At 42.0% G+C, this 23,984-nt stretch overlaps 1 protein-coding gene across 1 annotated transcript in view; it reads right to left on the minus strand.

The window, feature by feature from the left end:
- The window catches only part of LOC121929004 (vitellogenin-2-like), a 58,798-nt gene that overhangs the window by 16,385 nt on the left and 18,429 nt on the right, over positions 1 to 23,984 (minus strand). Inside the window, 5 exon segments of the mRNA XM_042464328.1 lie at positions 20,170 to 20,376; positions 21,084 to 21,135; positions 22,089 to 22,216; positions 23,305 to 23,393; positions 23,487 to 23,661. Of these exon segments, the coding sequence (XP_042320262.1) occupies positions 20,170 to 20,376; positions 21,084 to 21,135; positions 22,089 to 22,216; positions 23,305 to 23,393; positions 23,487 to 23,661 (651 nt within the window).

Below are 23,984 nucleotides of genomic sequence, written 5' to 3' on the forward strand. Positions count from 1 at the left end.
ATTTTAAACTTTTATTAACTCTTCTCTTTCCGCTTTTTGATATCAGTATGTTTCTTTATCCCAAGATTATAAAATTTGCATTTTTTCAAATTCCTCTTTATCTTATCCATAATTTTATTAGTTGAGTTTATTTTTCTATATCATTCTTCTTTCTTACAATTTTTTTCCTCTGTTTATCATCAGGGTAAAATCATTATTCCCACTTTCATTCTTTGCCTAACAACCCTCCCCCCCACTTCCCCCTCAGCAGAGGGCCTACTTTGATAACATTTCTTTTTAACTGGACAAACTTCAAAACTAAAAAATGTTTCTCTTCTTTTGCCCCCTTAAAAACCCCCGCAACTCACTCCTACTCTTTTTTTATACATTCTTAAACTCTTCCCCAGTTGGGAACAGGTCCACTCACCCTAACACAGCAAGGGTTGAAAAACTACCAGGGGGGGAATGGGATGTTGGGGGGAAATAAATTCAAGTTAGGCCCAGTGCTTGCCAACAACAACAAACAAATTCTTTTAGTTTTTCTTGTTATAACAGGTCCTCCAGCTTGTTTTACCCCAACTTTCTGGCCTCAAAAACAGGAAACAAAACTGGTAAAGCCAAAAAATGCGTTGTTTGTCTGTCAGAAGGCACTCTCCATTTAACAATAGGAGGGTGGGGGGGGGAAACTGGGGAGGAAAAAAAAACCTGCTAAGTGGGCAAAATTAGGGGCTTTGAAAAGTTGGGAGAGAAATGTGGTTTTATTTGTTAACCTATTTTCCAAGACACCCAAAAAAAATGGTTAATTTGGTCTCCTCTAAAAGGGAAAAAGCCGCTTTCACATTTTTTAAAATGGGGGCTTTAAGAATTAAGGCCCATTTGGAGTGGCACTTTTTCCCATTAGTTTTAAAAAAAATATTTAGGGGTACATTTTTTTCTCTTTGTAATGGAAAAACTGAGAGGCATTTCTTGGTCCAGCTTGGCTTTTTTTTTCTTTGAAAAGGGCAAAACATGGGCCAAAGAGGGTTTTCTCCAGTTTTGGCTGGTTTTTTTTCCCAGTGTTTGGACCAGGTTGCAAAAGGGGGGGGGGAAACCGCCATTTGGGATCAAAAAGCAGTCAGGTTGAGGCAAGGATTTGGGGAAGAAGCATTTTTGCCCAGGCCTGTGGCCTTTTTGCTTGCATAGTGCTGGGCACAGGTTTGGACGTGGGGACACTCTCCCCTCCCACTTTTTTGGCTCATTAGGCTGCTCAGTTACTATCCCCAAAAGAACCGGGGGGGGTGGTGACTTGGGCTTTTGCCAGTGGAAATTAGAATTGGTTTGTTTTGAATCTGGCAGCAAGGAGGGTTATTTAGGACCCTAATATCTAGGACAATATTTTTGCATTCGGGGGGCTACTTTCCTTAGGTTATGTGGCCCCAAGATGGAAAAAGGAGGGTCCAGTAAGCGTGGAAAAAAACAAAAACGGTTTGGGTGGGGGGGGGAAAACCCCCCCACCGTGGTTGAGACCCAACAGGGGAAGGGAAAAAGAAAAAAAAACATTCAAGTCCCACAAACCCCCAAGTGAAGAAGCCTTGTGGGGCCGGAGAGTTTGGGGGCCCCCCAATGGACCGAAAATCAGAAGCAAGTAAGAAAGAAGGAAATAATGGAAAAAGGGAAAGAAATGCATATGCAGAAGAATAGAAATGGGGGAATGTGTCGTGGGGTAGACCGGGCCGTGGTCGTATCGGAGGGTCTCAAAGGCGGTTCACCCAGTAGGGTACCAATGATAGGAAGGGTTAAACCAAAAAACAACCAGTACCATTGCTTCAAAAACAAAGCCAATGACAAATAATGGAAAACCTCCCCAAATTTAACCTTCAAAGGGGCAAATAAATTACCCCCCAAAGTACAATTTTACAACGTTCCTACCAAAACCCAAAAACATTTTTTTTTTTTACCCAAGGGTTCCATTTAAAAAAACACAAGGGTTTCAGTTATGGGGTGGGGTTCATCTGGAACTTCTTAAATTAGGCGGTATTCTATCTTCTAAAAGAGGGAACATCGGGGGGGGGGGGGGGGGTATTTGCTATTGAAAAATAAAAAAGGATTGTGTTTTCAAAAAGGCCTTTCTTGGAAGGGGGGCTTTCCCAGGGTTGGAACATAGCCCGTGTTTTTGAAGTGTTTGACGAGTAAAAAAAAACTTTTGTTTTTTAGTGTTTCTGAAAAACCAAATTGAAAAAAACCCCACCTCAACCCACTGTTTGAAACCATGGTTTGTTTCCAGGGAGCTGGTTCACCGTTTTGGGGAAACAATAGGACACCCCAGGCGGGGTGTTAACTTTTTTAATCTTGTGGGGGTTTTACCTTTCCCAAAAAAAAAACAATTTTGAAGGGGCATTTTTAAGGTGGCCTTTGCCCCATTGGCTGGAATCGGAAGATTTTTTGCTTCCCAATTTCTTTGCAGTCTTGGGAAAGGACCAATTTCCTGGGAGGGGGGGAAACCCACCTTCCTTTTGGGAAGTTGTGGGGGTGATCATCATTAATTTGAAGGCATTGCCAAAAACCTTCCCACGGAGCTGAAACACCTCCAAAACAAACAGGGAACCATCAAAACAAAAACAAGTTAGGGCCAATTTTACTTTTATTAAAAGTTTAACACGGTGCTAAAAACCTTGAAAATAAACCTTTTGCCTGCGGGGAAAAAGCAAAAATTGTTGTGGGGCTTTATGTTCTATTCTAGGGCTGCCCCAACCATGCAAAAGGCAAATGGGGGAGGCCAACCCATAGGGACCCCCCAACCCCTTATTTTCCTTCTCAAAGCACATGTAAGTTGCTATGGTAACCCATGTTTTCAGGGCAATTTCCCATGGGCTTCAAAGAAGGACTCCAGGAATCCCACTGGATTTTCGATCCTTTTTTTGCAAGGGGCCAAAGTTTTTCTGGACGTTTAAAAACTTTTCAGGGGGAGTATTCCCTGGCTAACGACCACATAAAAAATGTGGGAAAAAAACTGGGGGAACCAACAAATCCGAAAAACCGCAAGAGGTGTGTGTTAAGGGGGGACCAAAGGTGGGGGGGGGAAACTTAAAACAAAATTCCCCCCCCCACTCAAAAACGGCAGAAAAAAAAAACACAAAAGTTTATTTTTACAATTGTTTTTTGCTGTTTGGGATGTAAATCGCTGGGGGTGGGGGGCGGACAAATCCGGGCTTGTTAAAAAAAAATGTTTTTTTTATAGCAAAAAAATTGCCTTACTGGTGGGGGAGGGGGATGCAAACAATAGTGGAAGGAATTTTTTAACCTGTGGTAATTGGGGGGAACAAAAAAAAAAAGGATGGGGGGAGGGGGGGGCCCCAAAACCCAGAGGGGGGGGTGAAACCAGTTTTTTTGGGGCAACTTCCACTCCCCCAACCCCCCCCCAACCTATACCACCCACCCTGGTCAACATATCGTGTTTGGGGGGGACGTTATTTCCTAACCAAAAAGCGCCCCAAAAAAACGGCCGCCAAGGGGGGTAAAAAAACAAACCCCCAAATTTTTTTTTTTCTGGGGGGGTTAACCTAAGGAAAATTGGTCTCTTAAAAAAACCACAAAAACAGGTCTCATTTTGTGGGGGGATTTTGGTTGGGGGTCATTTTGCCCCACTTGGCCCAAACAACCAACAAACAGCTGGGGCAACTTTGCTCCATTTAACCCCAAATTTACAGTTTAGGATGGGGGGCCATAGTGGGGGCCAAGTAAAATTTTTCAGATTGGAAGCAACCCCAGTTTTATCCACCTCCAACTTTTTGGGACCAGTAATTCTTGAAAATTTGTAGTTGCTGGAACACCAGGTTTTCTTTTCATTGGAGGTAACATTCCCACATCCCTAGTCGGATGGACCAATGAGGAGGGGGTGTGGGGGGGTGGGGGGTGGGGAAACTCACAGGTTCTTAAAACACGGATGAGGGGCAAATATTTAAAGTGTTACACTCCCCACGGACTTTACACAAACACAAAGCGATGGGGGTACTGAGTATAACTGTAGGGCCTTGCCAATGAAAATAAGGGCTTTATAAAAACAGCCACAGTTACAAACCAAAAAAGGGATTTGGGGGTACAATTCCCAACTATTTAAAAAAAAATATGGATTTTATGAACACAAAAGTGGCGATTTTTTGGCTGGACCATGGAGCGGTCCAATTCAGGATAGCCCCAGGTGCTTTCAATTTATTTTTCTTGTTTCATGCCCCCCTAGGACGGGGGGAAGGAAAAAAAAAAAAAAAACCATTTTCGCGTCCCCCCACGCGGGGGGAATGTTTAAAATTTTTTTAAGTATTTCAGGTCCCAACTCACAAGAACGGGATTAAGGCATTTTGGGGGGAACAACAAACCAACACAAGGGAAAAAAAAAAAACAGGCAGCCCTTCCTTGTTGCGGGCAAAAAAACTTTAACATGTTCTTCCACTTCAACCCACAAGGCAAGGGCTTAAGGCATTTTGGAAAGAAACCCATGGCAAAACCAGGGGGGGGCAGCCTTTTGTGGGGCCGGGTCAAACAAACTTACAGTCTCCTTTCACAAAGGCCACGTTAACGCATTGACAACACACTAAAAAAACCGAAAACAGGGGTGGGAGGCCCTCTGTGCCGGGCAAAACTACATGTCCCACTCACAAAAAAAAAAAACAACACGGCTTTTAGGCATTGAAAAAAACACAAGACCACCACATGTCAGGCTCTTGTTGGCGGCCAACCAACTTACCATGTTCTCCATCTCACAAAGCCCGGCTTAGCATTTGAAAAACCAAAACGGAAACCAAAAAAAACAGGGGGCCAGGCCTCTTGGGGCGGGGGGGCACAACTTACCATGTTACCCCATTCCCAAACAAGCCAGGGGGCTTAGGCCCTTTTGACCAAAACCAAAAGGGAAAAACAGGGGGGCAGCCCTCTTGGTAGGCCGGCAAAAAAAAAAACTTTTTAAACCCATGTCCCCCCCCAAAATCACAAGGTCCCCACGCTTAGCATTTTGACAAACACCAAGGAAACAGGGCAGCCCTTTCCTTTTGTTGCGGCAAAACTACCCATGTCTTCAAACTCCAACAAGCCCCCACGCTTGCATTTGAAACAGGAAACAAACCAGGGCCCGCCTCTTGTTGGCCCGGGCCACTACCATTGGTCCCCACTCCACAAGGGCACGCTTAGCATTTTTTGAACAACAAAAAACAAACACAGAAAAAAAAACAGGGCAACAGGGCCTTTTGTTGCTGGTCCAAAAAAGTTAACATGTCTTTCACTCCACAAAAAAGCCCACGCTTGCATTTGAAAAACAAACAAGGACAAAAAACCAAACAGGCCGGCCTTCTTGTGGGCAAAACAATTCCATGTTCTCACCTCACAAGGGGCACGTTAGGGGCATTTGAAAACACCCAAAGGGATAAAAACAGGTGCACGCCTCTTGAGGCCGGCAAAAACAAAAAAAAAAAACTGGTACATTTGTCCTACTCAAAAGCGGTGCTTGCTTAGGCATTTGCAAAACAAACAACAACAAGGGACAAAACAGGGGCCAGGCCTCTTGTTGTTGGCAAAAACTTTAAACCCATGGTTCTCACTTACCAGGGGCATCTAGCATTTTCTGGAAAAAAACAAACAACAACAGAACAAAAAAACCAAAAGGGACCAAAGCCTTCTTTTGGTGGGCAAAACTTTACATTGTTTCTCCACTTCCACAAAGGCACGCTTAGCATTTGAACAAATAAAACGGAAAAAAAACAAGGAGGCCTTCTTTTGCGGGGGGGCAAAACAAAAACTAACATATGTTTTCTTTCACTCCCACAAGCCACGCTTAACGCATTGAAAACATAAACCCAGGCCAACAGGCCTCTTTGTGCCGGGGCAAAAAAACAAAAACAAAATTACCATGTCCCACCTCACAACAGAACGCTTAGCATTTGAACAACCACCGGGAACCCAAAAAACACAAAAAAACAGTGGCCAATTCTCCTGGGAGGGGGGGTTCCCAAGGTTTGCCATACAGCATAGAAAAACTTTCTGGGGACAAACTTCAAAGCCTCCCAGAACTTCCCATTAGCCTTGAGTCTAGAAAAAAAAGATTTACACCGGCATTGCCCGGGCCATAACACTTTGGGTTTACTTCTTTCACAGTTGTTGGATTTGCCAAGCGTGATTTGGGGGTCTCTCCTGGGGACTCCTTTTTGCCTCCCCCTTCCAGCCCCCCCCCATGGGGCCCTCAACAAAAGTCCTGCCTTTCCCTCTTGTTGGGGGAAATTTTGTTGGCCAGGGCCCCTGGGGGCCAAGGGGGGAGTTTGGGCACACCTAACAAAACACAAAAACAACACAAAAAACAACACAACCAACAAAACACCCTAACAAACAGAGGAGGGCGGGGGACGGGGGAGGGGAAACAAACAAAGAAGGGGGGGGAACTAGGAGGAAAAGTGGAAGAAAAAAAGGGAGAAGAAGCAGAACAAAGGAAATAGGTAAGCAAAAAAAAAGCTAAAAACAAAAGAAGAGGAGAGCGGGGGAAAACGGGGAAGAAAAAAAGGAGGGGGAGGAGGAGGAGGGGGAAAGTAGGAAGCGAAAGGAGGGGAAGGAAAAAAAAAACATAAGGGAGGAGGCGGGGGAGGGGGGAAGAGAAAAAAAAAAAAAAAAAAAAAAAAAAAAAATAGAGGGGAGGAAAAAAGAATAAGCGGAGGAGGAGTTGGGAAAGCGATCAGACCGAAAACACCCTGGGGGGAAAATAATAAGCAGCTTGCCTGCACTTTGCAAGCCCTCTCCCGGCTCCCCTTGGGCCCGAGGCTCGAGGCCTCGAAACGAGAGGAGCTCCTCCTCTTCAGGCGGCTGGCCAATGGGACAGATGGAGCTGGGCAGGCTCTCCGGCGAGCAGGCTGTCCAGCCATTGGCCAGGCAGCCTGAACAGCAAGAAACCCTCGCGCCCCCCTTTACGGCGTCCTCGCGCCCCCCCTGGGGGGCGTTGCCCCACTATAGAAACACTGGACTAGCCCACATGTCTGTTGACAGACTGGGTGCAAAACATCCAAACTGCCTGCTTCAAATAGTTGCTGCTGCTGGATGAGGCCAAAAACACAGATAAAAAAAATATTCTACAAAAAACGTGGGCCAAACTGGGACATAAATGTGGACAAAAATATATTTGTCAACTAAATTCTTAGTGACACAACAGCCCACTAAAAACTCTGGTCCCTAAATTTGTGGGGCCTTTTGTGGTCAAAAAAGTGTGAATGCTGTAACTGAGAAACTTGCCTTACCTAAGACTTATAAGCCTTTGCAACCCTGTGTTTCATTTCAGCCTGCTCAAGCCTGCTGTGGAACACGACTGATGGCAACACAAAACTGGTGTCCTCCACCATCTTATTATGATTGTGAGGGATTAACATTTTGAGGTGTAACAGATCAGTGGTACCCCGGATCCGCAAATACCCACGTTACGAAATTTCCGGGTTACGAAAAAAATCCATTGAAAATAATTTCCGGGTTACACAGGTTATTTCGGGTTTACGAAAAATTTTGGGTGCTTTTCGGCGCTTTTTTTCGCACGAAATCGCGGCTTTGTTTCCCCATTAGCGCCTAGTGGGCTATTCGCTTACGAAGTATTCCGGTTACGAAAGCGGCGGCGGAACGAATTAATTTCGTAAACCCAGGGTACCACTGTATTAAATTCTAGATTGTATAAAAATAAGCTTCAACATGCGGAAACACTTTTCGAAAGCTGAAAGGGAATGGGTGTGTGCTAAACAGTTAGCACTCCTAAGGTTAGTTTAAAAAAGTTTCGTGTTGTTATTTCTGAGGCGCTGAAACCTAATTTAATGGAAGGGGGATTTGTCATGGGGAGTGCAGGATATAAGAATCTGAATGAATTTCTCATGGTTGTGATATGATTGTGTAATTGGTTTCATATGTAGTATTACTAGGAGGTATTAGTTTGAAATAGATAACACTGTATGTCATTGTGAATATGGGGAATGATGAGAGTGTACTGTTGTGAACGAACCTGACGTGATTGCAACAAACGGGTAATAGCTTGATATAGGAAGTCAGTAATCATGGCAGTGTCCATCATCTTAAGCTATGTTTGTATGTAGAATATAGCCTTTCAATCACAAGCTTGTCTCTGATGTCATAGATATAAGTGTAAAACATTTAAGAATGCTGTTCTCACCATCAATTGGAGTGCAGGACCCATGATTTGTTACCAAGCCATGAGTACAGTGGTACCCCGGGATACGAATGCGCCGGGTTACGAATTTTTCGGATACGAAAAATCCCATGGGATTTATTGCTTCGGCTTACGAAGGTTTCTTCGGGTTACGAAAAAACCGCGGCGCTATTTTCCGCCACCGGAGGGCAGCCAGAGAGCTATTTTTCCATTACGCCTATGGGAATTCGGCTTACGAAGGTATTTCTGCGGTTACGAAATTAACCGCGGACATTAATTTCGTAACCCGGGGTACCACTGTACTCAATCCGCAAGATTAAAGTGCCATAAAGAACCAATCTCTTTCTCGGTCTCTCTCTCTCTGAGGCTTTGGGTGGCAATGTTAAGAGTGTGGGAAGAGCCAAGATGGTGCCAGCATGTTAGCAGGCATTTTAATAAGCTCCAAAATGTTTGTTTTTATTTTGGACTTTTTGCCTTTACCTGAGTCCTGCCTGGATTATTTGGCTTTTTAGCTTGTAGTTCCATTTTCTCTTTTTGGATTGGCAATGGAGTAACCAACCATGCCTGCTTGCAAAATTTCATCATTTTTGTGGAGTCGAAGGCTTTCATGGCCGGCATCAATAGTTTTTTTTTGGGGGGGGGTTTGGGGGCTATGTGGCCATGTTCTAGAAGAGTTTCTCCCTGATGTTTCGACAGCATCTGTGCTGGCATCTTCAGAGAATGCTTGCGGGAAAGGAGTTGGGTGTATATATATTGTGTGACCTGGAAAGGCAGGAGTGATTTGCATGTGTATTGTTATGTTGCTAATGGCAGACCTCAGGGTGGGAGGGTCCGCAAAAAAGGATTGGTGTGCTTGATTAGTGCTCATGTCTACTGCTGCTGCCCAGTAGTTGTTTTCCTATATCATTCTCACTCCCCCCTACCATTTCCCTACCTTTCTCCTCTCTCCTCCTCCTTTTCCTTTCCCTTCCTTCTTTATTTAGTCTCTCATCTGTCTTCTGGCCCTTATTTGATTTTCCTGTCTGTCCTCTCTGTTTTCTCCTCTCCTCCCTCTGGAAGAGGCAGGAAGAAGGGAGATGGTCTGTGCCAGGGTTGAGATGGACTCAAGTGGCTGGGATGGGATTAGATGGAGTCTTTTTCCACCTCTCTTTGTTGTCCTGACGCTTCTTCAGGATGGGGGATGCGGTTAGATGGAGTCTTTTTCCCATCTCTCTTTATTGATTCCCGAGGTTCTATCATATGTCATAAATGGTGCAGGACTCCCTGATCTTGCACCAGGGATTTAAGAATACTAGAATGTCTCTGCTGGTGGTACCTCAGAGGTGTGTGGCAGTTTTTTCCAGCAGTGGTACTGGCATAATGTACATTTGGTTAGAAATCCAGTTGTTCCCAACACGTTTGTCTTTCAGGGACCAGTTAAAAACATATCAGTTTGTGCAGGATTCAAACAATAATGCAATTTTAATTTGCCTCTGTTGCCTCCATTTGTTTTCCTTTTATTGTATTTAGGAAATCCTTTTTTATTATTATTTTAGATATTTGTATTTTAGAGCCAGCATGGTGTAGTGGTTTGAGGTGGTAGAACTCTGAGAGGGCAGGGTTTGCATCCCAACTAGAAATGGAAATCTACTGGATGACCCTGAACGGTCACACACTCTGAAACTCAGAGGGAAGGCAAAGAAGGCAAGCCTCCTCTGAAGAAATCTTGCCACGCAAAGTCCTGTGACAGTTTGCCTTATGGCCAGCATAGATCAGAAACAACTTGAAGGCCCACAACAACAATAGTAGACATGTAATTTGTGGATTCAGGCTTGTGGTTTTAACTCTTTTTTTTAAAAAAAGAATGATTTTAAGTGTGTGATTTTATGTGAGACTGTTACTTCTCTTAGCTTTTCAGAATAAGGACAACAACAAAAATAATAGTATTAATAATAGTGGTACAGTTTTGTAACTTCCCCTTGGAGAATGGCAAACACTGTAGGTAATGGTCTACTGCTATGAAATCTCATGATACAGGTTTCATTATTTTTTGCAGTGATTGCAATAAGTGCAACTATTTATGGTTCAGTTTTCTTATCAAATAAATGAGCGTCCAATCATTATGCAGCACAAGCACCTCTCTTCATGCTTCAGCATACGTAATGAAATAAACAAAGCTATCACTTCATTTCATTTTGAATGCAATAGTTATTGAAAATCGTCAATTTAATTCATAGTTTCTTTTTGCTTAGATAAGGGAATGATAGATTGGGGGTGGGTGGAGCTTTTTATAATACTTAAATTAACATCTGGGCAGTTGTCTAGAAATGACAGACTGGTCCACGCATAAACAATATTACAGGTTAGGATTCAGGTGAGAATTGACAGGAAACTCATGCTTCACTGAGCACAAGAGCATGCCACGTGAGATTGCACAGTGTCTACGAATCCTCAGATTTTTCTGCAAGTTTTGTCAGTTCAGTAGGCAAAGTCGTCCCTGGAGAGGAAAAACAGAAATTATTTGTAAGATGAATGTTTTGCATGGGAAAATGCTTTTTGTTCTAGCAGCTAAAGGCAAAACTGACTCTCGCTTGTTGCTTTCACTGCCTGCTTTTGAAAGGATTCTCTCTGGAACCTTTTTCTTGTATTTCAAGGAAGCCTCCAGATGGCAGTTGAGGAGACCATTTTTGTCAGGATTGCAACACAGAGATAAAGGGCTGCTCTTCCTGCATGCCTGCCTTACAAAGAACAAGAAATTTCTTTGTAGTGTCCTGAATGCTGTGATAATCAGGCTTCTTGGTGCTGCCCTGCAGACACCTCCTAATTTTCCCTTCAAGAAAGAAAAGGAAAGGAGAGAGAGAGATGCAGACTAACTTATGTGGACATCCTAACTAGGGTGCTACATGGACTTACCAGCTGGCACACAGTGGAGGCCAGCAGAAATGTCAGTGGTTGGTGTGGGGTGAGCATCCTTCTTGGCACTGCAATACAGGATGATTGGAAACACACTGGATTTTCTTCTGCAATCAGGGTTGGGTTCTCATGTCTTACTGTTGAATGCTGAAGCTTGCAGGCTGAGAGAAAGAACAGAATTTTTGACAACTTGTACAAGAGAGTAGCTATTCTACAGTTTGACCCCATAAAATGGCATTTAGAAGAGCACCATCTTCCTTCCATTTGGTATTCATTACTTTGCAAAGATGTGTTCCAAGTAACATAGATCAGATAGCTCAATGGAGTCAAGATAGATCCTTCAAAGGTTGGCAGCAACACTTGCATCCTTGGCCAACTGCAGAGTGATCTCAGACATGACATATTTTTGGGCCACTGTGGATAAAACTACCTGCATCGTTGGCCCAGTGTCATTTTTTACAAGTTAGCTCATAGAGTCCACCAATAGATGAGTTAGCACGCTAAAGGACATTTTGCTTATGGCCCCTACAAAGCACCAACTCCCAGCCATCTTAGTAATACCAAGGGGGAAAAAACCGCTAATAAGAGTCACTACTTTCATCAGATGCAACAACCCAGACTGAGCAAAGCTCACAAGATCTTTAGCCAGTAGCCACTTGGTGTTCGGAGGTTTCCTAACTGTCCACCATACACTTCACAGAGACCACATGCGATTCCAATCTCAGGAGTAACTGTAACCTTCATGGAAAGAAGCCAGCATTCAGTGAAATTTCATTTACAATCAGGATATGAAACAATGTAAGTACGACTCCACTCCGTCTTTCCATAGACGCATGAACTGCATATATACAGCAATCGTATGTGTTGATGTTAGCAGTCACCTACCAAGAAGCACTGAGTAGTGTTGTCAGCAATGACTAAAATCTGTTAAAATAGCCTAGAATCACAAGGTTCTAATAGGCATTTCTCTGCTTCTTAGCTTTCAGTCTTAGGAGATTATCACATTGCCTTTTGTGCTGATCTCGGCATGAGCTGAGACCGACTAGGAACATGTGCTATCACACACAGCTCCATGCCAGACCATTACCACCTCAACCCCAAATGAAATGTCTCCCATAAGAGAAAACAAGCATTTTTAACCTTAGGACAGAAGAATGGTGATAGTAATTATCTGGTACAGAGCTGTGCAATAAGACACAATCACAGCCTGGTCGCAGCCTGTGCCCAAGATCGGGAAAGGGCGGCTAGCGTGATAAACCCTTTAGTCTTATAACTGTATCAGACTTTTCAGCAGAAAACCAGAATCATCACTTCAGCTGTAATTGCTCAAGACACATATTGAAGTTTTCTTGGAAACCAAATAAACTGAAACCCCACTGCCCATGATATAGGAAACTATCTTAAGAAGTTTCAGATCATTGGTCCATTAATTCAGCTGAAGCTAATACTGACTAGACACCACGTCTGGAGCCTCTGACTCTCCATTCTTTACTTCTAACTCCCACATATCACAGTACCAAAACTGAATTGGGATCTCTCTTGTCTTAGCTCTCGTATTTTCCATTTCTCATCTTTTCTGCCTTCCATTGTTACCTCTCTTACCATCTGTCAAGCCACAAATCCTGTCAGATATTTAGAAGGGTGAAAGTTGTAGTCTTTTGTGGTTGGCAATGGGGCTTTGCACATTCAGCTGCTATTACTCGGCCAGAGCTAAAGAAAGTATGATTACATGCTGCTAGAGAAACATGTCGGGTACCAGTGCAGAACTTATCAAATGCACACAATAAAACTATGATGATTTTCTCTTCTTGCCCCAAATTAATCTGTGGATGAAAAGACTTCATGAAACGCTTGCCGCACATATTCTCTACATGGTGTTATATTCCCCAATCAGTGGTGAGGTGAACCAAATGTGAGTAAAATTATGGATTTTAAAGGAGCACTTTAAAAAGTTCAGAGTAAAAAAAATCAAAGTGGATTTGTTGTTTCATGAATTCGAAGGAGCTATCTAATGTACTGAATCCATTTGGTGGCTAAAGTCCATATCTTGGGTAGCACTTTTAAGTTTTGAATAAAATAATCAAAGCGGGTCGGCTGCTCCAGTGAACTTGAAGCCACCATCCACCACTGCACTCTGCAATGTCTAGAAGGGATGCAGGGAGAGATGGAGGTAGAGACAGAGAGAGACTCAGGGAAGTAAACAAATCCCCTTTCAGCCTCAAAATCATTGGATGGTGAGAAAAATACCATACATTATGTCCATCGTAGACTACTTCCTCAAGTCCATGGGACTGCGCCCGAAGAATAAGCTTGTCCTCTTTTATTATATAATAACCATTGCTATGTCTGTAATTTACCAAAGAAAAGGAAGTGAGCAAGGTGAAATTAAATACACTCTGAATAAAACTGTTCTTCTTGTACAACTGTAACACCTCTTCATCAATTTCTCATAGTCTGTTTTAGCATATTTATTAGGAGCAGGTGTAATCATTCTGCTCCTGCTTTTGCTAATAAGATTTTTAGGTAACACATCCTAGGCCAAAATCAGAAGAACAGCCACTTATGTTGATGTTTTTCTCTTTGTTGTTTACTTACTTCCTCAAGTTTTCGTTCAAGTTCTTCATCTATGTGTTGTTTATTATGTACATTCTTTTACATACCTTTAAGTTGCGCAAGTGATCTTCATTGCTGTTTATGACAGTCCCATTAAGTGTTGCTATAAGCTTTTTCTCACGAGACATGAAGACAATTTCCCTTATAGAAAAGAAAACAAGCAGCGCAGAGTTAATCTTCACCAATTATGATAATTCCTGAACTTTCAATGAATTCTGATTCTGATGATTTCCAGGAAAATTAATTTCTTTTGCACTTTGAACTTGGCTAGAAGTTTTCCTATGCTTCTGTTTCTTTTTATTAGTATTCTTGTTGTTTACGTTAGCTGTTCTGATTTACCTAAGATTAGTAACTGTAAGTCATGCTAGTATTTTTAAGCAGAATAAAAAAATTACAAACTGCAATAAATCTTGCTATTTTTTTCCTTTTGACAATTTCTGAAATTGTCTTCTCATCCTCTGATTAAAAAGTACTACTGTTTCATACTTACGTGTCGGGAAACAGTGATATTGAGTAATTATTGTTATTGTTATTGGATATATTTCATCAGCATCATAGCTTCTTGGGCAATACAGTCTTGTAACAAGTCCAAGAAACAGTTTGGCACCCAATCCTTTGCTGATCGTTCGTTCGTTGAAGTTGTGATTGTTTGATTATTTACTCTGCAGACCCCTATTTGACAAAGACAGAAACTGAATGGAAAAAAAGACCACGAAACACAATCCTTAGTGTTATGTGAGCAGCTAAGAAACAGCATATTGAGAATTTTAGAAAAATAAATTAATATTCATCAGATTGAGCAAATGTGGGTATGTTTAAAGTGATGGGTTTTTATGGCTCAAAGGCAACTCTGAAATACTATTTAAATTCGGAACCATGTGATAATGTGGTCGTTGATCACTACTTTGATACATTAAACTGAATCTTGGACTTTGCATCATTTACTCTACACTCACAACCATTTGGTGTGATTACACAAAATGTTAAGATAAATAATGTGCACTTCTCTCTCCCTCTCACATTTACGTATCTTAAAACAGAGGAGAGGGTCCTCCACAATTGTTTCCCTATAATCCCATACCTTTCACTGTCAGAGATCCTGGCTCAGACTGGGAATTGGAGTCAAGAATATGGGAGTTGGCCAACCCTGGGTTAAAAACAATAAAGATGGTTAAAAAAAAATCTCACCATTCAGACTAGCAAGGATCCTTAATGGAACATCACTGAGTTTGGAAGATTGCAGAGCGAGTGAGTGGCACAAATGGAAGCATGAGGTCTTCCCCATAGACTGTATACTGGAAAGAAATATGAACACTGGTTAAAAATGATGGAGAGCAATGTTCTTCAGAGTCTGTTTCAATTCTAATTACACTACATTGAAGGAGATCAAGATTTATAATTGTTCATCTTTACAAGTGTGTTTTTAGTAATACAGTCTGACTGTTAAGAAGAACAATATCTCGCCAACTGGCAACGTCCACTGCCATAGAGGATAGGCATTGTGGTGGATTATATTTTGCTGTGCTTTTCCATTCAGGAAAAATACTTATTTCAGACTTATATGAACTTGACACAACCTGTTTAATGAACAATATAGGGAAGAGTTAATTAATCTTTGTAAAAAGGAATTTTGTTTGTATTGGCATTAAACCCAGATTATACATATTATAACAGTTCTTCCTTCTTTCACCATCCTGTTTTTGCTTTTGCCACTGAAAATAATGTTAATTCATTTAATGGCCCAAATACCATGAAGGCACCTGATCATGGAAGCTAAGCAGGGTTAGCTCTGGTTACTGTGTGGAGGGAGACCACCAACAAATTCTAGGAGCTGGAAACTATTCTTCAGAGGAAGAACTGGCAATCACTTCTGAAGTTTCCTTGCTTAAGAAAACTCTATGAAATTTCTGGGGCCATTACAAATCAACACACACATGAAGGCACACACACAAATGCACACAACTCACTTCTGGCATCCTCAGGACCATGGCAAAGCTTCTTTGAGCAGTTAGAGCCAAAACCAATGAAGCTTCTCGGAGGGATTTTTTTGGATTTTATGTGACAGTCCCAGCATGTAGGCCATCCAGGGATTCGGCTGTAGATCCTTGGTTTAAGATAGGAAGATTTGCCTTACCCCTTTGTCATAATTAAGAGTACAAGAAAAGGCTCCCAACACAATGAAAACATTTGCTTCCAGGACAAGAGATCTACAGGGCAGACCTGGAAAAGTAATGTTCTGGATTATAGTTCTCAGAATCTCCCAGCCAACAATGTTCTCATCAGCTGACCCAGGGACACTGACAGTTCTCCTCAGCCTCAAAAGTCAATAGTCCAATTTATGTTATAGGACTCTAGAGTTGCTTACAAAGTCTGTGCAATTCTGGGGATGTCTCTTAATCACTCTTAATGAGGACATTGCCTGGATTCCAAAGTCTCTGTTTGGAAGATCTGTTCCAACAGAGGAGTTGTTTTTCAACCCATCTGGAAAAAGTGTCAGTTGTCTTGGAAGCTGGTCTTTTTAAGGAGTCGCCATGTAGGCAAATGGCTGCCTTTCCCATTTGATATCTTGCGGGGTCGAAGGACGGATTGATCTTTATTTAGGGCTGATCCAGAAAAGAGAAAAGTCTCTGGAAGCATCAGTAGTTTCCAGTTCTTTTTGTTTTGATTTTACCTACTGACATATTCAAGGCTTGCATCCAAACTATTTCATGAATATCACAGTTTCTTTCCCTCTTTCCTTCCTACTGATCATAGTTGCAGCAAGATACATGAAACATTTTAGAAGCTGATTTCCACCCATTTCCACTGAGCCTTTTGAACACATGGCTGTTTTTACTGGTGGTGGCCATCCTAGCTACTCTCAGGATTTACAGACATAAAGTAGAGATAAGATTAAGTTAAACTACTCTGGAAAAAGGGAATGAAAAGTCCTTGATAATGCCAGGAGTTCCCAAAAAAGACTCACATGAATCTCCAAAATAAAATCCATTTGCAAAGCAACAAGTCTGGGACTTTCAGAGTCACCCCACCCAATCTTTGGTGAGCCTTTTCCAGCCTGCTTTCTTTATCTGCTTTCAGTCTTATGTTCAAAACGGCCAGGCTCAACACCTGATGAAATGCCATAACTTTTACTCACGGTTCCCAAAGGGTAAGCAGCACTTCAGGTACCCTGGGATAATTAACTTTCCAACGAATAGCTGGATGGACAGACAACCAACCGGTCTCAACTTCTGTTGAGATCTCATACTCCTTGCAGTCCCAGCCGTTTTCAAGGGGTCTAAGCAAGAGGGAAGGATATAAAATGCCATTTAGTCCAATCCCTCATCGGCCCTTGGTCATCCTGCCTCTGAGGGAACACCTGCATGACTTTGCGAGACTCACCATTGCTTTGTAAGGACTCAGCATTCCAGATTCCAAGCAGACAATTGGCTTGCCGGGACGTGTGAAGTTTGTCACAGTCATTCTAAATCTGGTGGGAGTTTTAAACACCAGAGCATCAACTCCATGAGGTTTCTTTATCACGACGGTGATGCGGAGATGTGCAACCAGAACCTTTACCCATTTTTTATCTGAAAGGAAATTGGGAAACTTTTAAAGTTGCTGCTTGATAAAATAACACATATGTGTTGTTTTGAGTGTATCCTTACAAATGTCTTCAGGCAATATACCTGCCCACATAAAAGTTTCTCTCATTACTCCTCCCATTTATAATGAAACCTAGTGGATCATAAACCAGATTTGCTTTATTTTGGGGCCAAGGAATATTTGAAATTTTAAATATATTGGTACAGCCCAATAAATAGATGTGCTCCCCTAGTAATTGGCCAGACCTGTTGAGCTCTTCCCCCAGGGTCCCCTTCCGTGTCGGTGCTAATTCACCAACTTCCAGCTCATATTAGAGATATATGCCTGCTATCCATTAGGAAAGTCCAGATAAGCACCTATTGGTCTGGAGTCTTTTCAGTCTGCTTTCTGATCATGGCATTTTCCCATTTCTACAACTTAGTTCCTAAATTCATATCACAGTTGCTAAAGGAAATACATTTCAATACTTACTGAATAGTCTCTTGTCCTCAATGCTGGAGTGAAGGTTGGATGAGGAGCTGCTGCTATCATCACTGTCCTGGCTGCTGCTCTGTTGTTTTGGTTGCGCTGCTGTTTGCTTACCTGGAAAAACAAAAAACATCTCTAGAAGGTAGGACAAGTCCAGATGCCAGTGGGAAAGCTGGCTTCTGTAACTGGGAAGTTTGCTATGTAGCCTTTGAAGAGCCTAAGAGATGCCACTATTGTGGTGATAATAAAATCTAGGAATTTAAAGTTTAGGAATACTCTACTCTGCAAACTGTAACAGTGAGGGGAGGGATGAGTGAGATGATGTAACCACCACTGACAGTGAAGAAGGAAGGGTACACCTTGGAAAGTTACTTTCTTGAGCTGTGGCTATATCTTATTCTTAGTCCCAACTAGATTAGAGTTATTGAATCAATGGGATTTAGTGGCTATTTACCATCAATAATAATTCAGTGGGTATACTCTAGTAATTAATACAATGCATAATTCAGGCCTACAATTCCCACAGTTCTCCAACCATCATGGTCAATGGGAATTGCATTCACAAGGTATTTTCCAGGTTATAGATGCCATGCAGAACCCCAACCGTCTTCAGCCACTCTTCTAACACAGCTATTGTTGCTGTTTACAGTGATAATTCAGCTTTTTTTTTTAATGGATGGGAGGACCAAGGGGAGAATGCTGCAGTTTAGGAGGAGACCGCGACTTCACAAGAATAAATGAGAAGAGAAATGGTGCTAAAAACTGGAGGAGTGGGATAGTGTGCTTGCCCCCCCCCCAATATCTCTAAGCGTGACATCAGTAAAACAAACATTTCAAAAACTTTAACATGCCTAATTTTCTGTTGATCATTTCCTGGCTTCAATTTTTGCTCTTTCCAGCTTTTTAAACCAGCACTTACGTCAATTCAGCTGGTGGGGAGGGATCTACCTGCTGTTTGACTGATCTGAAACTGAACTGGTAAATTTCTTGTCGACCTCCCTTTAAAAAGAGAATAAGAAAAAAAGCATATTGAAGGAGGAGAAATTATTTTTATTTTAATTGCTTGTAAAATAAAGCTGTACATTCTGGCACAGCTTTTGAAATCTACTGAGGGCCTTTCCAGCTTCAAGAATCAAAAACTTGGGCTAGCTAAACAGCCTAGATGGAGGACTCCTCTGCAAGATTAGTTGATGGGTTTCTGTAAGTTCTACGAGTCACATTTTGCACATGGTGGCCACCAGGAACATTGATTTGCTTCACCTTTGGATAGATGGAGCTATCTTGCTCTGAGCTTTTTGCAGAGCCCCTCCAGCCTGATCCAGTGGTGCCGCTAGCTAGGGTGCAGCTGGTGAGGAGGGTATCACCCAGAAAGGCATGTGTTTGACTCTCCTGTTGGACCATCACCAGACTTCCTCCCCCTGGAGAAAGCCCAGTGGCAGAACTGCCAGGAAGGACAAGCATTCAAGCTGCATCCTGCTCCGAAGGGAAGAGGGCCCAACTGAGTGTCACCCCTCATCTGAGGTTTCCCCCAGTGCAGCCCACACCCCAGTGATGCCACTGACCTGATCTTGCCCATTTCAACACTAAGCAGCTCTACACAAAGTAATGATAACACAGGTACCTTCTTTCTGGAATCCTCATGACTCTCACTGCTGCTGCTGTCGCTGCTGCTGTCACTACTGCTACTGTCACTACTGCTACTGCTATCACTGCTGCTGTCATCACTGCTGCTGCTGTTCTCACTGCTGTGCTGCTGCTCTTGTCGCTGCTGCTGTCGCTGCTCTTGTCACTGCTGCTGTTGTCGCTGCTGCTGCTGCTCTGTCACTGCTTTGCTGCTGCTTGTTCACTCTGTCGCTGCTGCTGTGCTCTTGTCACTGCTGCTGCTGCTGCTGCTCTTGTCACTGCTCTCGCTGCTGCTGCTCTTGTCACTGCTGTCGCTGCTGCTTCTGCTGCTGCTCTTGTCACTGCTGTCGTGCTGGCTGCTGCTGTGCTTTGTCACTGCTGTCGCTGCTGTGCTGCTGCTGCTCTTGTCGCTGCTGTCGCTGCTGCTGCTGCTCTTGCACTGCTGTGCTGCGCTGCTGCTGCTCTTGTCGCTGCTGTCGCTGCTGCTGCTGCTGCTCTTGTCCCTGCTGTCGCTGCTGCTGCTGCTGCTCTTTATCACTGCTGTCGCTGCTGCTGCTGCTCTTGTCGCTGCTGTCGCTGCTTGCTGCTGCTCTTGTCACTGCTGTCGCTGCTGCTGCTGCTCTTGTCGCTGCTGTCGCTGCTGCTGCTGCTCTTGTGTGCTGTCGCTGTGCTGCTTGCTGCTCTTGTCGCTGCTGTCACTGCTGCTGCTTGTCGCTGCTTATCGCTGCTGCTGCTCTTGTCGCTGCTGTCGCTGCTGCCTCTTGTCACTGCTGTCGCTGCTGCTGTCTTGTCGCTGCTGCTGCTGGAAGACTGTCTCTGGACTTGTGGCGGTTGGAATGCTTCCTTCCACCCCTTGCTGTACTGCTGCTGCTGTCACTGCTATCACTGCTGCTCTTGGTGTCGCTGCTGCTATCATCTTGCTTTCTACCTTTCCTTGGCTTAGTAGCAGGTTCAGAAGAGTCAGAGCTGGAAGAGGAATCGATGGAACTATCTGAGTTTTCATCTAGGTCAGGATCTTGCTTTTTGGATTGCTTGGAAGGCCTCTTTGTAGGTGTGATTCCACCCTAGAGTGTGATTGAGAGGAAGGCGGAGAAACAAATATTACAAATGTGAAATTTCTTACAATTTATATTTTCATTTTTTTTAAAATATTTACTCATTTTATGGTCGTATGTAATTTTTGGTATGTATGTTTAATAAAAAAAAACAATAAAAATATTTACTCATTTACTCCTTTGTGCATTCTGAACAGGGAACACAATGTGGAATTCAGCATTAGAAACAACACATTATTTATATGCAATCTGTTGACATCTGTTAAAATAAACTAACAGAATAATGCAACAGATACGGTATTAAAGCACTGCTCCATGGTTCCTTTCATTTATCTTTTGAGTGGAAGAAGAGTCTTTGAGCATAATGAAACAGTTGCTGTTGGTAGTTGTGTTCTTTGCAGCAGAAAAACCACTGGCTTTTTATGGTATATTACTACTCAGTGTTGATGAACACATTGGATCTCCAAAATTGTAGTTCAGTGAAATTCATTCTCAGGCAAGGATGAAGAGATTGCAGACTGAAGTTCCCAATTGTGATTGTCATTTAGTGTGAATTAGCATGTTCCACTATAAGAAAGGGTTTGGATATAGGGGTGGCATGGGGCAGAAAGACCATCAGGTCTCCTCTGCCTACCTAGTTTTGTGCACAAGAAAGCAAGGCCTTTGGTAAGAAAGGCTGTTTCTTTCACAGGGAAGGATATAAGTAGTAGATTTACCTCTTGCTCACATTCACCTTCATGTTCTATTGTGATCTGGTTTCCACTTAGCCTGAAAGACATTAAAGTTTTTCAGCATTTTTTGATTTTTTTTAAAAATTGAATTATTTTAACATACTGTATATACAAACAGTGTTCACATGCCCCCCTCCTCCCTGGCTTATTAGAGATTAGAATCAATACACTGTTTACAATTAAAAACCTACATTCAATATGTGGACTATGGATTTAATTACATTATTGACTTCATTGTAGTCCGTATCCCCTTTGAACTTCTCTAGCAGAATTTCCCAACCCAGGTTCTAAGCTTCTTCCCTCCTTTCTCCATTATATTTTAATCTTCTGTCTCTAATAATATCAAGCAGCAAGTTATCTGCCAAATACTTATCTATCTTATTCAAGTTCCAATTTTTACTTTCTTTCCAGCATGATTCTATCACAGCTTGTGCTGCTTTTACTGCTTTTCTTCATTATTATTCATTCCCTTATTTTACAAATTTAATGTTATACAATTCTCTTTGCTCAAATAAACATCCTTGCTTATTATTATATTAATCTTTAATATCACTTCACCCCAGAATTTCTGAACCAAAGGACAATCCCGCCACATATACATGTAGAAACCCACCTCAATTTCAACACTTTTCTGATAAGTTTTTATTGAAAAGTGCTAACTGAGAATGATTTAATAATGGAATAAGTTTATAGGTCTTGAATAATGAAATATCGGAGAAATCAAATGAAAGCTAGATCTTAGAAAATTGGAGGGGGGATATGACATGAAGAATGCAATTCAGCATAAGTTTTTCAGCATTTAAAATGAAGAGTACACAGTACTACCAATAATATAACTGAGTACTCATGCTTTCGCTGTATTATTTGCAGAAATTAAAAAATCCTCATTTCTTCTGAGAAACATTTACAGTATCTTTGTCTTGAAATGGGTAAAAAAAGCACTGAGAACATTAATTTTGTTACATAAGACTGTTTTTGTGATCTACTCACCGTTTGGCATTGCAAAAGTTACATTTGTTTGGGTAAGTCTCACCATCACTGCCACAGACAGGTAGATACTCAAGTGTGCAGGGAACATCCTGGCCTTCAGGTGGAACTGGGAAATCCTGGCACTCATCCTGTGAAGCAAAGGATACTGGTGGTGATGGCTACACTCTTGGTGGTGTTTTTCACAAGCCATCTTTGGTGTGACGTCTCCAAAGGAATGATTTTGTAATGTTAGCTTTCACATTCCCATGCATGGGCTCTGCCAAATTGCTCTACATAAGTATGAATTCTCATGATACAGCTTATTTGGTTTTGCTGGGTTTGCCCAATGTTACCGCTTTTGTGCCCATTCATTCCATTTGGATGTTTGAAACCAGTTAGGGAAAATGCACGAGAGCTCTTACAAACATATTTTTTTTAAAAAAATCACCAGGGGCATTTTTGTTGAGGTGTGCTGGTAAGGCAAATTTTTTCCTCTTTTTGTTTGTTTGTTTTGGAGTTATAAAGCCATAGTACAAAAGTGCCATCTCACTGACCCACTGTAATGCAATAATAATAATAATAATGGAAGAGGAAGAGAGTTTATTGTTCAGATATGCCTTGAAATTAGAAAAAGACCCACGTAAGGGTGGGAATAAAATATTTAAGCTGTCATCAGGAATTGCCAGAAAATAGTTCCAAACAATAGAAACATGGTTTGACTAGTTAAAAACAAAACAAAACAAAACCCTGAGAATTAGATGAACCAATACTGCAGCTTCCTCCCAATACATTTGCCCTGTCCAAAGAATCTCTATGTTTTCTTATCCTCTAGTCTCAGCAATAGTTGGAAAGATGAGGGAGAGTTCCACAGAAAGTTTCATCATTATCAAGCAGTGTTTTTGGCCAAAAGGTTGATAATATTTCTCTCCTAGTGTTCACTATGGCTTGAAGTCAGTTGTGTCAAATGATGCACACTAAAGTCATTATATCAAAGGTGAAGAACACTTTCCTGTTACATTTCTTATAGATATTTATAGGATTCAAAGCTCATCTGTTACTCCAAATCATCGCAGTATGAAAAGAGTATAATGAAAGTAAAATTGTCTCCTATGTCTTCAAGAGCCTGAATGTTTTTGGCCTTTAAAATGGTACAGTCTCAGCAAAGCTGTCTCTATAGCATGCTTTGTAGAAAGGTTTGCTTTTATGGGATTGTTTAAGTTCTGTGTCATGTACATACCTTTCCTCCGTGACGTTTTATCTCTCTTTTCATCCTGGGTAATTCAAGGACCTGTTGAATTTCCCCTTTGATCTTCTCCATAGCAACAACTGCACAGATGACATATGTACATTAGAAAATGTATATAACTTTCTAAGTGCTTACAAAATTGAAAAGAGAACTTCCTGGTGTGAGGATGGTACCTGGTGTCAGCAGAATCCTCACTTCATGGGCTTCACATAAGAAGTGCATCCATGTTCTCCGTATGGGCACAACATCCTTTGTTTTCTTCACGGTCTCCAAGCAGAACTTCACAGGGTAGATTTGGCATGTAAAGCAGAGGTCTCTGGGGTTGGGTTTGTAGGATGCTCTTGATTGCTGCAGGGAACATAGCCAAGTCAGTATTTCTTAAGTAGCAACACAGCAATATACAAAGTGTGCACGGCAAACAGAAGACCACGTTATACAGTGGTCTTATATATTATACTGGTGCCATTAGGGTAATTAGTATTGCACAAAAGCAAGAAAGGCTTTAGGAAGTGGCTGTGGTTGCCAACATCTTTCCTGGCCAAGCCTTAGAAATCTCTGAACCAAATAATCTGAAATGCTTCTGTCTACATATAGAATAATAATAACAATAATAAAATTTATTTATATACCACTTTTCCATTGATCAAAGCGGTTTAACAACATATACAGCT

This window comes from Sceloporus undulatus, chromosome 4 (genome assembly GCF_019175285.1).
Source record: "Sceloporus undulatus isolate JIND9_A2432 ecotype Alabama chromosome 4, SceUnd_v1.1, whole genome shotgun sequence".
Classification (NCBI taxonomy): Eukaryota; Metazoa; Chordata; class Lepidosauria; order Squamata; family Phrynosomatidae; genus Sceloporus; species Sceloporus undulatus.